Raw genomic sequence first — 16,195 nt, 5'->3', positions numbered from 1 at the left:
GAACGCTTAATGGTTAAGGGAGACACATGATTCAAAATCATCCAGAGTGTGTTAGAACCATTAAGAGACATACTTCTTTTTTACCAAACAAGATTCATCCCTTAATAATTTAGAGACTGCATCTTAATGGAACTATTAAGAGGTAAACAAACAACCCCTAACGATAGGCATGGGAATGGCCCCCGACTCGTCAGGGAACTCGGTCCACCCGCCCCGGTCGGGGACGGGGATTCCCCGCTAAATCGGGGATGGGGATCCCCGTTTGTCTCAAGCCGGGGATGGGGATGAGGACGAGTATGGTACTCCCCGTCCCGTACCCGTTATATATATATATATATATATATATATATGGGAGCGTTCAAAAAAACACTCAATTTGTAAAAACCGTGAAAACCTCATTCAACCAATCATAATTTTTCATTTTTTTGTAATTATGAGAGGTTGATTAACCATTTTTATTGTGAAGGGTGTTAATCATGTATGTTATCATCTTCATTATTTTAATTTTAGAGAAATTCATGAAACAGTTTTATTAAAATTTCATTAAATATTATATGAAACAATTTCATAACCATATATGAAACAAATTCATCAAAAAAAGTATTATATGAAACAATTTCACAAGATTAAACAATTTCATGAAAAAATTTCATAAGATTAAACAATGAAATCGACGTATGAGGGTGGTTTGTACGGTTTGTACAAATGAGGGTGGTTTTCATTTTATCGCTCATCTCTCTCTCTCTATATATATATATATATATTAATTATATATATATATATATATATTAATTATATATATATATTATATATATATATATTATATATATATGTATATTATTTATTTCAACTAAAATGGTAGTTCATAATTTTTTATTTCCTAACTAGGTTTATAATCTAAAATTGTTACTTTTTAGATGTTAATATGTAATATTTTGGATGTCAAGTCAAAATACAATTACTCGATATGGTTTTATATTACTCATTATCTTTTGGTACATGTGACTTTAAGTTTTTTTGGATTTAATTGATTTTTTTTTGTTTTATGTTATTAGTTCTTATATGATGTTGTGTTTTTTTTGTATTAAATTAAATTCATTTTAGTTTTAGGTTTATTGAAAATGTTTGAGATTTAAACATGTATAGTCTCTGACCTATTTAATTTAAAATAACTTACATAAATGGAAAAAAATCTCCGTTTCCCCGTTGGGGATCCCCGTTCCCCGTTGGGGATGTGGATGGGAATGCGATTATATTCCCCGGCAGGGATGGGAACAGGGATTAAGGTCCCCGCTCCATTCCCATGCCTACCTAACGAGAATTCTTTATATTTCTATGATGCTTTGTTTTAAAGAAAAATATAGAAAAATTGTTGAAATATTTTTGAGAAAAAAACTCAATTTTCTATTATAAAAAAGTGGTTGAACTTATACATCTGTGACGTGTAAAAAGATTATTAAAAAATATTTTAAAATAATTTTTAAAGGAATTAAAAATGGCGGATGAGAAGAAATATAAAATAGAGGAGAAAAAGACAAACGATCCAATTAGGCATCTTTGGAATAAAAAAGGATGAAAACAAAGTTAATACTAATATAAATAACTGAAACTTCGATATGTTTATAGTCAACTAACGTTACAAAAATGTTCGGAACGTTATTGGAGGAGACCGAAGTGAAGGTGCCGGCAAGCAAAGCTTGGGCTCTCTACGGCACCCTCGAGCTCGAGAAGGCCATGATTGGAAAATTGGTGGAGGCAGTTGAAGTCGTTGAAGGTGATGGTGGTACTGGTACCATCCTCAACTTTACTTTAAAGCCAGGTATTTATCGGCGTCTGAAAATACCCATCACTTCTAAAACATATAATAGTTATTGTGATTACTGAAATGATTGATTATACGTTGTTATATGTATAGGTTCACGCTTCTCATGTTACAGAGAGAAGTTTACGAAGGTTGATAATGAGAATAAGGTCAAAGAAATAGAAGTGCTGGAAGGGGGATTTCTTGATTTCGGATTTACGTTTTATAGGTGCAGAATCGAGATCAAAGAAAACCCAAATGATGACACGGGCTCATCGTGTCTTGTGACATTAACAACTGAATATGATGTTAAAGAGGAAGCTGCTGATAATGCTTCTCTTGTCACGAATAAGCCTCTCGTCAGCATCACGAGCATCGGAAATGAGTATCTTTTGAAATCTGGCTGATAGCAAGACATGTTTGTTCTTTTGATTTATGATTATTGAATCGCGACTGTTCAGAATAAATACAGGTTACTTTCTTTTGTTAATAATACATCTGGATATGCATTTTGTATCGATCTTATGAATGATACGAATAAAAAAAACATCAGATACTATAAATTATGTGCAAGGTCGGTAAAAAAAATTGGAATTTATTCAGTAGTTGTAACTCATAAAAACAGATGATTGGCCCTTGGCAAGCCCAGTCTATGCAATAGAAAATAAGTTTGATGGCCAAATGGCCAGGACCGATGGAGGACCGGGACTGGCTTGGCGGTCATTAACTGGTTACACTTTTCTGGAAAATTCACGTTCTGATACATAGACCCGATTTTTTTTAAAAGAACAAGTTTTTATGAATTTTATATGAATATTCTCAAGATTTTTACAATATTTTAAGTTTTTTTTACCAAAAACTTCAAGTTTTTATAAGTGTTCCAATATAATTCTCGAAAATCGTAATTAGAAAAACACTTATAACATTTTTCGTGTAAAATGATTTAAAAATAAAATTTAAAGTGTATTTGAATGACCCAATTATATATTTTAAAGTGTATTACAATAAACTATTCTCCAAAAAAAATCTTCAAGCACAATTTTTTTACGTTCAAAATTGATTTAAAAAAAAAAATTTGGACCGGTTCGGGCTTGTCCCGGAACCGGTTATAAAACACATACACTTTGGGCCAAGGGTTTTTGGTCGGCACCAAAACGGGTTACAAAAAACAATTATAAGGCCGAAATCGATTAGACCCAACCCGGTACCGATTTCTGATCTTCTCTAATCTCAATTCTCCGGTCTTTAGTGTATCATCACTTACTGCAGTAAGCGGTCGTTTATTAAACACTTGTAGACGTTTACTTGATTACTTATTTTTTTAATGAATATAGCAAATACTGAGAATCTTATCTGATAAGAACGATGATAAAAACCGAGAGTTTTACTTAGTTAGTGTAGGCAAGGATGGACCCATGACTTACATAAAAATTATAAATGTCATTTAAAATTTGAACAAAATAATAAGTTTTTTATATATGTAACTTGAAGTTGGTACAAAACCAGTACCAAGTACATGGTATATAATTTTACTTACCATCTATAATTAATTGATTACACTATATTAAAGAAAAACCTTGATACCATACAATTAAGATATCCTTAACCTTCCGTTACGATTAAGCATCTTTAGAGTATTTTCAACGGTTTTTTTTATAATTTTTCCAAAATACAGAACCAAAATATAATTTTTTTTAAAAAGAATTACATTCATCTCTAAGAGATTCTTTTATTTTAGAGATTTTAACATAAATTATATTATTATGATCTATACTATATTATAAAGCATTTGACAAAAACTTTTAAAAACTATTTTTTATACACAAAATACTGTTTATTGATGCATAATACTTAAAATTCAAGATTACAAGTAATTTGTGCATAAGTACAACTTATTAAAGCTCCATCCGCCTCCATGTTTGAATTCGTGTAACTAACTACAGATAAACACAATCTAATATAAGATAAACATTTCATTTTAAATATAAAATATCTAAAATAAAATTAGGATAATCATTGAGTTCTAATAGAATACTTGATTATTATCTTTATAAAAAAAATTATATTATTAAATCTGAATTAAATTACTTCATTATTAAACCTAAATCAAATTATAATAAGAAAAATTAATTTAAAAAATTACACAAAAAGGTAGAAATTTTAAATAGTTAGTTTGGTACTAATATCAATATTTTTTTTTTCAAATTCTTATGATATTTTCATATTTATATCTTATGCAGAAGTAAAAACATTATCATTTTCTTAAAACCACATAAAATTGTATTATAACATCGACAATAAGAAACGATATATTAAAGTCGATATGTATCTCGCTGCATTGCGCGAGTATCATTCTAGTATTCTCTAATTTATCATCTCAATATATATTTTTTAATTATAAAAAATAATAACTCAATCTCATTGGTAGAATTGAATAAAATAATTATTTCTCTCTCCCTACATCAAGTTTTAGGGGCTGTTTACCTAAACATTTACCCGGTAAACATTTACCGGTAAAATCCAACACTATCGCTTACTTATCGGACAAGATTTTATTCACTAAAATGTATTGTATGCAACAATTTATCCCAATAAGCGCTAACCATGGTAAGAGTCCTCGTTTTCACTTACTGGGTAAGACTCGAGATTCTTGTCTTTGCTCTTATCGGGTAAGATTCTTAGTCCTTGTCATATTCACCGGTAAAGTAAATTGACTTGATAAACGCTTACCCGAATAAACATTTGGTAAATGACACCTTAGATAATTATTTATATTTAAAGTTTTTCTTTTTACGATACTTTGTTTTAGAGAAAAAGGAAGAAAAGCTATTGAAATATTTTAGAGAACAAGAACCCAATTTTCTATTTAAATAAAAGTAGTTGATGTTAGACGTATGTAATGTGACGTATAAAAACATTATTAAAACATTTTTAAATTATTTTTTAAAGGAATTAAAAATGGCGGATGAAAAGAAATATAAAATAGAGGAGAAAAAGACAAACGATCCAATTAGGCATCTTTGGAATAGAAAAAGGACAAAAAGAAAGTTAATATTGATATAAATAATTGAAACTCTGATGTGCGTATCGTCAACTAACGTTACAAAAATGTTTGGAACGTTATCGGAGGAGACCGAAGTGAAGGTGCCGGCAAGCAAAGCTTGGGCTCTCTACGGCACCCTCGAGCTCGGAAAGGCTGTGACTGGAAAATTCGTGGAGGCAATTGAAGTCGTTGAAGGTGATGGTGGTGCTGGTACCATTCTCAGGTTTGCTTTAAAGCCAGGTATTTATAGGCGTTTGAAAATACCCATCACTTTTAAAACATACAGTAATCATTTGTGATTACTGAAATGATCGATTATACGTTGTTATATGTGTAGGTTCACGCTTCTCGCGTTATAGTGAGAAGTTTACGAAGGTTGATGACGAGAATAAGGTCAAAGAAGTAGAAGTGGTGGAAGGGGGATTTCTTGATTTAGGATTTACGTTTTATAGGAGCAGAATCGAGATTAAAGAGAACCCAAATGATGACACGGGGTCGTCGTGTCTTGTGAAATTTACAATTGAATATGACGTTAAAGAAGAAGTTGCTGCTGATGCTTCTCTTGTCACGAATAAGCCTCTCATCGGCATCATGAACATCGCAAATGAGTATCTTTTGAAATCTGGTTGATAGCAAGAAATGTTTGTTTTTTTGATTTATGATTATCGTGACTGTTCAGAATAAATTCAGGTTGCTTTCTTTTGTTGATAATCCATGTGGATGTGCACTTTGTATGGATGGATCTTATGAATGATTTGAACAGAAAATATCAGATACCACGGTTTTTGTGCAGGGTCGGTAAGAAAACTTGGAATTTACTCATTAGTTGTAACTCATAAAAACAGATGGTCGGTCCTTGGCAAGCCCGATCTATGCAATACAAATCAGTCCCGTATAGAGATAGCCAAATGGACTTGGCTCCGCTCGGGACCGGCTCGGCGGTCATTAACTGGTTACATTTTTCTGGAAAATTCACGGTCCAGCTCGTGACCGTTTATATATAGACCCGATTTTTTTTAAAATAAACATGTTTTTATAAATTATATATCAAGTTTTTCAAGATTTTTTTACAATATTTCAAGTTTTTTTTTATACCAAAAACTTCAAGTTTTTGTAAGTGTTCCAATAATAATTCTCGAAAATCATAATTATAAAAATACTTATAACATTTTCGTGTAAAAAGATTTAAAAATTAAATTTTAAAGTGTATTTTAATAACCCAATTAGAGATTTTAAAGTGTATTACAATAAGATGTTGTCAAAAAATATATTTAAACACAATTTTTTTACGTTCAAAATTGATTTTTGAAAAACTAAAATTGGACCGGTTCGGGCCCATCCCAGAACCGGTTATAAAGCACATACACCGGCCATGGGTTTTTGGTCGGCACCGAAACCGGTTACAGAAAACACTTATAAGACCGAAATCGATTTAGATCTAACCTGAAACCGATTTTTGATCATCTCTAATCCCATATAAAAATCAGTTTGACCAAAAAAATATTAGGGCTAATATGAGCCCGACGGATCCAACTGGTCTTGACTAGGAACAATCAAATGTCAATTTTATTTTTTTCTGAAGTGCTATCGTTACTTTTGCAAAAGCAACACGCATACGTCCCAATTCTCCGGTCTTTTGTGTATCTTTATTTACCGTAGTAAGCGGTCGTTTATTAAACATTTGTAGACATTTACTGGATTACTTTATTTTTTCTAGATGAATGAAACAAATACTGAAAATCTTATCCTATAAGAACAATGATAAGGACCGAGAGTCTTACTTAGTAAGTGTAGGTAAAGACAGACCCATGTTTTTTTTTTCAAATGGTGGCTCCATTAGATCATAAGAAACAAATATAGAGAAAAAATTTCAAAAGATGACACCATTTGACTAAGAAAATAACACTAACAAGATTCAAACTCGCGTCTATGATGGAAGAAAAGTCTTGCAAACCAATTTTACCAAAGAAATTTGTCCTCAATGTAGTTTCAAAATACATACGATGACACACAACAAATTAATATGGTTGTACCTTTTACAAACCTAATTTTTTACCCTTCAATGGAGTAATAACACTGTGGCACGTGCCGCAACGGCACCATGCTGGGTCCATCCCTGAGCATAGGTGATAACTCTTAACCAATTAACCTTTTTTACCTGTTAAAATAAAAATCTATTAAAAATGCTATCGACTAATATAAACAAACATAATTAATTTCTCAAGTGGTTTAATTTTTTAGTGGATGATTAAATAGAAAATATAATAATTTATCTATACTATATTATAAAGTATTTGACAAAAACTTTTAAAAACCATTTTTTATGTGTAAAATACTGTTTATTAATGTATATTACTTAAAACTCAATATTGCGAGTAGATTATGCGTAAGTATAACTTATTAAAACTCCATATCTAAATTCGTATAACTAACTGCAAATAAACATAAATTAAATACAAGATATATATCTCATTTTAAATATAAAAAATCTAAAATATAATTAGGATAATCATTGATAACTAACATAATACTTAATTATTATCTTTATAAAATATTAAATTATTAAACCAAAAATAAACTTATTCGTTATTAAACTTAAATTAAATTACAATAAAAAAATAAATTAAAGAAATTACATAAAAAATGAGAACTTTTAAGTAGTTGATTTGATATTAACATTAATATATTTTTTTTCCAAATTTTTATGATATATTAAAAAACAAAATTATTATTGTTTTCTTAAATACACATAAAATCGAATTATAACATCGAGAAAGACAAATAATAAAATAGAATATTAAAATCGAAATGTGTCTCGCTGCATTGTGCGAATACTTTTCTAGTTAAAATAAATATTTAAATACATGGTTTACAAAATATTATTTTCATTAAAAATTATATTTTGTTTTTTAATTTAAAAGATATATTATTGATAAAACGGAGAAATGGAAGCGTGTGAGGGAGAGAATCGGGGAAGATGAAGACGCTGGTGGCACCTTCGACTCTTCGATGCTCAATCTCCTCAGCAACTTCACGAATTCATGATCTTGATCGATTATTGATTTACAAAAATGGCCGAATTAGTAGCAGTTGTGGAATCACTCCACCACTCCTTTCTCACTCCAGATCCTCCTACATCTTCTCTGCAACCTCCACCAGTCGCCGCCGTCCTCCTATCTCCGCCATGGCTTCATCCACTCAAGCTCCTTCGCAGGTTTTTGATTAGCTTCAGTTGTATTCCAGTTCTCGTTGGTTTTTATGGTTAATGATAAATTTGCTTTTCCATCCGCCGTGTGAAGATTTCGTATCACTGTGGAAGTTTTAGTGCAGTGTGTTTGTAAACTTCATAGAATTCTAATTCAAATTTAATCGATTTCGCTAAAACCGTGAAAATGATTGAGAACTACGCCTATTTTTTCCCCCTAAGTATGATTGTGGATTTATTTGTTGTCTGAAATTTGCTTAATTCAATTCTTGATTTCTTGGTTCATTAGAGTGCTTCATCCGGTGATGCTACTGCTGATGTCTTTGAACTCATTAAAGCTCATCAGGTACTCCTATGACACAATGTTGTGTGTGTGTTTTATCGTATTCATTCTTTGAAAAAGATACAAACAAATACGTGTGTGTGCGCGCGCTCTTGATTGATATGTGTATTGTTTGCCGTTGTAGGAAAGGGCTGCTAGACTGCCTCCCATTGAAGAGGTCAAGACTATCCTTCATCATGGCATGCGTGGTGTCCTTTCCACTTTTTCCCAGGTTCTTTTCGGTTCTGTTCTTAATTTACAAAAGTTTTGGATAGTATATTTTTGTAGAATAGGGTGTTTTATATACATGGGATTTATGTTATGATCAACTAGAAGGGTTTGCAAACAAAGTCTTCCTTTGCAAAAATTAGAGATGATTTTTGTGCTCAAATGAGCCACTTTTAGGATCGGTAATTGACAATTATGTAAGTTGGAGGAAAGAAAGGTGTTTGTTACTTGTATAATTCGGACTCCTGGTAACACGCTTTTAATCTTCATGATAAAAGTATAATCGGGTCATAATCAAATTTGAAAATTATCTATTTGACTGGAAAGCCAAAGTTTTAGTGTACTCTTGGAGTGGATACCTCAATTTCTAAATTGTAATAAATGGATGATATGGACTCTTTATTTTAAATATTGGCACAGTATTCATGCTCTAAATTAGATTCATTTCGCCTCATTGTTTTCCTATTGTTCTGTTCTCAATTATTACAAATTTATTTGCTTTGCAGAAGCACGATGGTTATCCATCAGGATCAATGGTTGATTTTGCATGTGATGCCTATGGATCTCCCATATTAGCAGTCAGCAGTTTGGCAGTTCATACCAAGGTTTTCAAACATGAGTGACTTTTATAGTCAGACAACATATAACTAAAAGATGTTTTCTTGTTGGAGGTTTACATTTTTAATGTCCCTCATTTGGAACTCATCATTGAAGTTGGTGGCTTTTTGCAGGACCTCCTAGCTAATTCTAAATGCTCATTGCTTGTGGCAAAAGATCCGGAGGATAGGACAGATTTAGTTATAATCGTACATGGTGATGCTGTTTCTGTAAGTAGCTATTCTCTCTGATTCTTGAACCTTCAGCATGATTACTTTCAGTTGCCATCAGCATCTCCTATTCATCATCTGGTCTTTCTTTAAACTTCATGGTTGAAAATTTTCCTTTAACTCGAATACTAAATTGATCATTGGCATTCATATGTTTTGATCAATTCTGAAGGTTCCTAATGAGGATACAGACATTATACGCACTGCATACTTGGCAAGGCATCCTGATGCATTCTGGGTAGAACTTGTTATAACCTAATACCTTGCTTGAGATCTCATGTCCTTCTTGCGTTTACATCCATCTGACATTTTAACTTGACACCAAGACTTGTTTATGGTGAAGGTTGACTTTGGTGACTTCCAATTTCTGCGCATTGAACCAAAAGTTGTGCGATTTGTTTCTGGTGTTGCTACCGCTTTATTAGGATCAGGAGGTTTGTCTATTTGAAACTCACTTGCTAAATTTTAAACTTTTTTTCTTTTTGATAGTGATTATGATGCATTTGGAATATCTATTTTGCACCAATTTCACTTCAACAATCATAGGAGTTGTTTCCAATGGCTAAATGTTGCTATTGGCCAAGTGATTGATATGGCTTTAAAGGGAAATCCCAGTAGCTAATTAGTACGCTTTATGATTTTCATATTCTTCTCGCTCTTGAATTGTCAAGTTCCCCAATTATCTCAGAGTTCACAAAGGAGGAGTTCAGAGCAGCGAAGGTGGATCCAATCTCTCAATTTTCTAAGCCTGTTACGGTATGGCCCCACTACTGCTGCTAAATTTCCGAGGAGACGCATACTGGACGTTGACCCTTTTTTTGTCTTGCTCATCTCAAAATTTCTTATTTTTCTTTATGTTCACTATAGTTTTTGTTATATACTTATATTTGCCATTAACCAACTTATAATGTGACGCTGCAGTCTCACATGAATAAAGACCATTCAGATGATACAAAACTCATGGTTCAGCACTCGACATCAGTTCCGGTAATCCATAATCTTGAGCTCTCTTGGTGTACATAACTTCCCATATTTATTAGAAAGAGAAACTAAATTTTCTCATTCAATCTTGAGTAATATACTCAACTGGATTTATGAAATACATTATTTGCCCTTACTATAGGGTAGGTAAATATGTAAAACTAGTCCTGATGCAAATACAGACACTGGCTTTTGGCGAGATAGCAACAGTCTAAAACCAAACCAAACATACCCAATGTACCCCACTCGGAGTAGGATCTGCAAGCTAGCAACTGTCTCATACTCTCATTATCTTATTACGACAATTTGATTTTCCAGGTGGACTTTGCACACATGCTGGATATGGATAGCCTTGGGTTCAATGTAAAGGTGATGTTAATGTCTTTGTTAGCAACTGAAGCACCCCACTGGCCACTTCTCATTCACCTACTTCCTACCATATAAATGTATTATCATGGATTAACTCTACCTTCTTGATTCCAATCAGCCGAAACCTTATAAAACATCATTTCTCATAGATACACCGTCTCATTTAAATCATCAAACTAGCGGAAGCTATAATGAGCATAGGAGTTCCTAGTGCACATAGTCATACTCTTGAAGTACATCGTAGAAGCATGAACATACAATTGAATACAACTTGGGAAACAACGAAATTATGCTATGAACTGGAATCTAAATCAGTAACAAACTAAGAACATAGATGGAAACAAATTAATTGAATGGATACTTGAATGGAAAACAAACGTAAACTCTAGCATTCGGGAGGCTAGCACTCTCCCATAGACCACTCACTAATTTTCGGCATGACTCTCATCTACTGCATCCTACCTATTTATTCTAATTACTTGCTCTAAGAAGTACCCAAAATACCCCTTCTTGACCATTCTAGAATATCACTTAGGAACGGGTTGGGCCTAAGGTAGGTACATGACAAATTAATACGAGGATAACATGAATAATCAAATTCCTGAGCCAAACAATTGAACATTGAGGCTCAAAAAATTGATGAATGAAACTCACCTGAGCTGTTTATCCTTAAATAGACTTTACTGTTTTCATCCATAAGCAACTAATATCATCTTTGATCCTATCCCAATGCTTTGATATAGAATCTTGGATCTCTTTGGGTCCCTATAGTAGCATACAAATAATACCATCTCAACTTGATGCTTAAGTATAGGAACTTAATCCCTTTTGGTCCTTACAACGTTGTACAAACAATAGGTTCTAAATTTCTAATCAGATGCTTATGTAACAGACTTCTCTGGAGTGTTAAAGATTCTCTTAATGCATGTTCTTTCCAGGATTGCTATTGGTCAAATCGATCCATCGGATCAGCATTCCCAGTTGAATCTTGGCCATTACAATTGATTTTGATTACTTTACCAGGGTTTATACAACTCTACAAAACACGCCTTGAGGACGCTAAAATTTGCCTTCTATTTCGTTCACAAATTAAATAAAAAATCCACTCTTTACCTGAATGAATTAGAATCAAACAACATCTCTAGGATGAAACATTCATTTTCTTGTATGGTGGAAATGTTTTATCATGCATAGACAGCGGTGTTTTCTATGAGCCGTGCTTGATTATGCTCGTAATTCTTCCGTCCAATGAAAATTGCAATAGATTCAACATATAATAGTATTGTATATCGGTCATTTGCTTTGACTATTGATGAATTTGTTCAATAACGACAAAATAAGATTATCTTGTGAACCAAAAGTAACTGAGCAGATGCATAAATTTAGCTTGAAAATTTGACGAAAAAGGAAATGTGGCAATTTTCGCATAGCATCTCAAGATGGAATTTTTTTGTAGTTTTCATGGGATGGCCAAAGAAGTCTTGGTTTCTTCTTCGGTTTGTTTAATGATTCTTAACTTTTGTTTTACAAATGTTATTTTAGGCTGGGTATCAAGGGAGGAGCTTTAAGCTTCGGATTCCATTCCCTAGGCAAGCAGAAGACAGAAAGTGAGTCTCGAAATATGTTGCGACACGCTACTCGTTTTGAGTCGAATTCTTTCGTTATTATTCATGTTTTTATGTTCTTTTCCAACATTTATAGGGATGTGAAGACACTCATTGTTGAAATGCTTCAAGCTGCCAAATCTTCAGTCAGTTGATCACAATAACTACATAAAAGGCATGTTTCTTAACCCTAATTATTCCACCTTTATATCCTTTTCATTTATATGCTACAAAGAGAATGAATATGTGATATGATTATGGGTCCATTTTAGAGGAATGAAGGTGGGGCCTACAAATCAACAGACAGGCCTAATAAGTTTAAATTCAATTTAAAACAATGGTAGAAGTTATTGGTATTCTACAACTTTGAACTTATAAGGAGCTCACAACAGGGACGGAGCTACTTTGGTGGTATAGGTGGCACATGCCACTGTATGTATTTTGAAACTACAATGAGAACAAGTTTTATTTGGTAGGGTTGGTTTGCAAGACTTTTATTCCACCCCAGACCCAAGTTCGAATCCTGTTAGTGTCATTTTATTAGCCAAATGTTGCCACCATTTGAAAAAAAATTCCGTATATTTGTTTCTTATAGTCAAACAGTGGCACCGTTTGAAATTTTTTCCCTATACTTTCTTTCTTATAGTCAAATAGTGCCACCGTTTGAAAAAATTCCTGGGTCCGTCCCTGGCTCACAAGTCCACATCTTTATCCATGTGGGACGGGTTGTTACATGTTACGTGTAAGCTGATTGAAGATATACATAGTTTTTAACGATGCTTGTCAATGTTGCAGAATCGTGGCGAAGGTTTCTACCTGGAAGTTGTGGATTATTTGATTGATACAAACTAAAACTAATTAATGGGTGTAACATGGTCATGTATGATGTAAAAAATGTACCATGTTTTATTTAAACTCTTTTCTTACTAATTTTCTATAAGGCTATAACAACATTAACATGATTTATTTATTTATTTATACATTTTCAAGCTTCTGAATTGACCTAAACGGGGTCCAAAAGGTAACACCGGTATTTTAAAGGGTAAAATAGACATGATCGTTTGTTGATCAACGATATGGATAAAAGGGGTAATTAAGGGGGGTTTGGGATTTGCTTATTTGAAACAACTTATATTTTTCTATAAAAGTTTTTATCAACTTATTATAAGTTACAATGATTTAACTTTTTTAAAAACTTCTTATTACCGGTTTGGTACCGGTATAAGCTGTTTATCCAAACACTCAAAAGTGATTATTACCGGTGTTACATTGAAATAAGTCAATAAATTATTTTTATAAGCAATCTCAAATAGCCATCAAAATATTATTTTTTTCAAAAATGTCCAATGACTAGCAATTCTGACACCGCAAGTCTACTTTTGCTTGCGGTGTCAGGAAAAGTAAACCACAGGCCTACTTTTGTTAAGCTAAAAAATAAAAATAAAAAACAAGTCAAAAGGTAAACCGCAAGCCTACTTTTGTTTTGTTTTGTTTTTTATGTTTGATTCTGAAGAGGGGGACCATAACTTGCTTTTTTATTTTTTGGCTTGCGGTTTTTATTTTTTTAGATCTTTTTCCTTGATTTTTGTCAGAAAAAATCCGACACAACAAACAAAAGTAAACTTGCAATGTCAGATTTGCTAGTCAATGAACGTTTTTAAAAAAAAAATTGTGGTTATTTTGTAAAAGTGTTTGGTCAATATGGTTATTTGAGTTAATTACCCTCGATAAAAGTCAGTACGTCTTTAACTCATTTTTACCGATCGGTCACATGAATACCATATAAAATATATAAAAACATATCGTGTTTCATGTTTCCTGATGAAATAGGGATCAAATGTACGGACATTCATTTTCTTTTGCACATCACTCATTGGTAGCTTATAATCATGTAAACAAGTTGATAATCCAATCAAAGAGTTTCAGTATCATAGGCTTTGGCCTCCTAGAAGGTTAGGGGTTTAAACCTCAACAAAGGTGATAAGGATGTGTAAGTTTATTCGTTTAATTTGTCGTATATAAATATTATATACTTAAAAATGATAATCCATAAGATTTCGTTACCTGTTTGTAGGAGTAAAAATCTGTGTATATCTTACATTTTATCTTCGAATGAAATATATTGATTGTAGAATTGTTATATAAAAAAATTAAAATTTGTTATGGAAGATGGAGCATGACATGATTCATGATGGACGCTAAGGTCCTCTGAGTTGTATCAAAACCTATGTATTTGGTTTAGGGGTTGTTTGTTTACCTCTTAATAGTGTCATTAAGTAAACAACATCTGAATCGGTAAGAGGTGAATCTTGTTCGGTAAAAAAAAAAGTTTGTTTTTTAATGGTTCTAAAACCCTCTAAATGATTTTGTATCTTGGGTCTCTCTTAACCATTCAACACCCAAATTTCATTCTGAATAATTACCAAACAATTTTATTTAATTTTGTACTACATTATAATAGTCTCTTAATTATTCTGACTCAAATCATTCAGCAACTATCAAACGGTCTCTTGGTCTCCATCTTAATTTAATATTTTTATTCATTAATAATTACAATTTCGACTCTTTTTTAAAAAGTAATTTTAAAATTTTATTGCAATTTTTATTTTAAATTACAACGCTTTTTATTTCTTGATGGCATCTTCTCCAACTCAAGTACCCGACATCAAATCCAAATTTTGTACCAATTCTATCTCACCTGAGCACTATTCTAGTATTTTGGTAAATAGTATAACATCAAATTTTTTATTCTAGACCAAAGGGCATTCGGCCTAACGATATCGTAGTCCTTGGTCTCTTAGGAAGTCAAGGTTTCAAACCTCACCAAAGGTGAGGAGGGTGTGTGTGAGTTTATTTGTTGCATTTACCGTATATAAATATTCTAATATTTGTTAATGTCAAAATTGGTGTTGAAATACTGGTACTTGGGTATTATTTAGCAAACATAAACTAGCTTATTCTTCGGATACGTGTTTAAATATATATATAAACTAACTTATTGAAAACGTTACTTGCAATAGCGTTTTAGTAGCTTATTGTTACTTTTTTCAATTGGAACTTTCATTAATATTAATTCTTATTTATTAATATTAATTATAAATTAATCGTATTAAAATTTAAATATTGCTAATATTAATAAATATTAATTAATAGGGCAAAATGCATAAAATAACAATCTACTTTCATAATTTTTTTTATTATAGCATTGTACTTTAAGTTTTTCTTATTACAGCAATGTACTTTCAAACTATTTTTTATTAGGACATTGTACTTTGAAAAATTTACCYATTATATCATTGGGTAATCTTTTGATTTAAATTTACCCATTATACTAGGTTTTCATGCCACCTCATTGTCCACGTAGACTGTCCACATGTATTATAGTGATGTAACTTTCTTACTATATCATGTACTTTCAAATTTATTTTATTATAACATCTACTAGTTCTTATTAAACATTATATTTTTAATTTTAATATTTAGATATTTTACATGTTATTTAATAAATGTATTAAATGAATTAAAAAAATATAAATTATTCATTAATATACCAATATCAATAAAACTAGTAGAACACAACTTATCTCGCTAATATTTTTCAAAAAATATATGTTTTTTGAAGGAAAAAAAAGGAAAATAAAAATTGTTCTTTTTTACCAAAAAAATATTATCTTTTAAAGAATATATTATATCTGTTCAAAAACTTTTTACTTGACATATAAATATATTAAATTAATTAGATATTTTTGAATTATTTATTAATATAACAATATTAAAAAATTATAGATAACAATTTATTTTGTTAATATTTAAAA

The 16,195-nt window shown here is 31.6% G+C and overlaps 3 protein-coding genes across 3 annotated transcripts; all 3 read left to right on the top strand.

Annotated features, from left to right (window-relative positions):
* Window positions 1-1,620: 1,620 nt before the first annotated feature.
* Window positions 1,621-2,312, top strand: LOC112522178 (S-norcoclaurine synthase 1-like). Its single transcript, XM_025131264.1, has 2 exons — window positions 1,621-1,819; window positions 1,916-2,312. Exons 1-2 carry the CDS (start codon window positions 1,645-1,647, stop codon window positions 2,206-2,208), a joined length of 468 nt encoding a protein of 155 aa, XP_024987032.1. The 5' UTR covers window positions 1,621-1,644; the 3' UTR covers window positions 2,209-2,312.
* A 2,567-nt stretch (window positions 2,313-4,879) lies between these two features.
* LOC112522166 (S-norcoclaurine synthase 1-like) lies at window positions 4,880-5,586 on the top strand. The gene is made up of 2 exons (XM_025131250.1): window positions 4,880-5,084; window positions 5,182-5,586. The coding sequence occupies exons 1-2, from the start codon at window positions 4,880-4,882 to the stop codon at window positions 5,472-5,474; spliced, it is 498 nt and encodes a 165-aa protein (XP_024987018.1). The 3' UTR covers window positions 5,475-5,586.
* A 2,205-nt stretch (window positions 5,587-7,791) lies between these two features.
* Window positions 7,792-13,343, top strand: LOC112521066. Its single transcript, XM_025129705.1, has 13 exons — window positions 7,792-8,058; window positions 8,339-8,395; window positions 8,517-8,603; window positions 9,106-9,204; window positions 9,331-9,426; window positions 9,599-9,664; window positions 9,770-9,860; window positions 10,115-10,182; window positions 10,348-10,413; window positions 10,726-10,776; window positions 12,319-12,383; window positions 12,478-12,555; window positions 13,176-13,343. Exons 1-12 carry the CDS (start codon window positions 7,822-7,824, stop codon window positions 12,533-12,535), a joined length of 1,041 nt encoding a protein of 346 aa, XP_024985473.1. The 5' UTR covers window positions 7,792-7,821; the 3' UTR covers window positions 12,536-12,555; window positions 13,176-13,343.
* The last annotated feature ends 2,852 nt before the right edge of the window (window positions 13,344-16,195 follow it).

The sequence above is a fragment of the Cynara cardunculus genome, assembly GCF_001531365.2.
Source record: "Cynara cardunculus var. scolymus isolate 2C chromosome LG 11, CcrdV1, whole genome shotgun sequence".
Classification (NCBI taxonomy): domain Eukaryota; kingdom Viridiplantae; phylum Streptophyta; class Magnoliopsida; order Asterales; family Asteraceae; genus Cynara; species Cynara cardunculus.
This window is presented reverse-complemented; position numbering and strand designations above follow the sequence as displayed.

Coding starts and splice junctions, on each gene's coding strand:
- LOC112522178 (XM_025131264.1), top strand. CDS start 1,645: ATGTTCGGAACGTTATTGGAGGAGACCGAAGTGAAGGTGCCGGCAAGC. Junction 1,820..1,915: donor CAACTTTACTTTAAAGCCAG/GTATTTATCGGC, acceptor TTATATGTATAG/GTTCACGCTTCTCATGTTAC.
- LOC112522166 (XM_025131250.1), top strand. CDS start 4,880: ATGTGCGTATCGTCAACTAACGTTACAAAAATGTTTGGAACGTTATCG. Junction 5,085..5,181: donor CAGGTTTGCTTTAAAGCCAG/GTATTTATAGGC, acceptor TTATATGTGTAG/GTTCACGCTTCTCGCGTTAT.
- LOC112521066 (XM_025129705.1), top strand. CDS start 7,822: ATGAAGACGCTGGTGGCACCTTCGACTCTTCGATGCTCAATCTCCTCA. Junction 8,604..9,105: donor TCCTTTCCACTTTTTCCCAG/GTTCTTTTCGGT, acceptor TTTGCTTTGCAG/AAGCACGATGGTTATCCATC. Junction 10,183..10,347: donor AATTTTCTAAGCCTGTTACG/GTATGGCCCCAC, acceptor GTGACGCTGCAG/TCTCACATGAATAAAGACCA.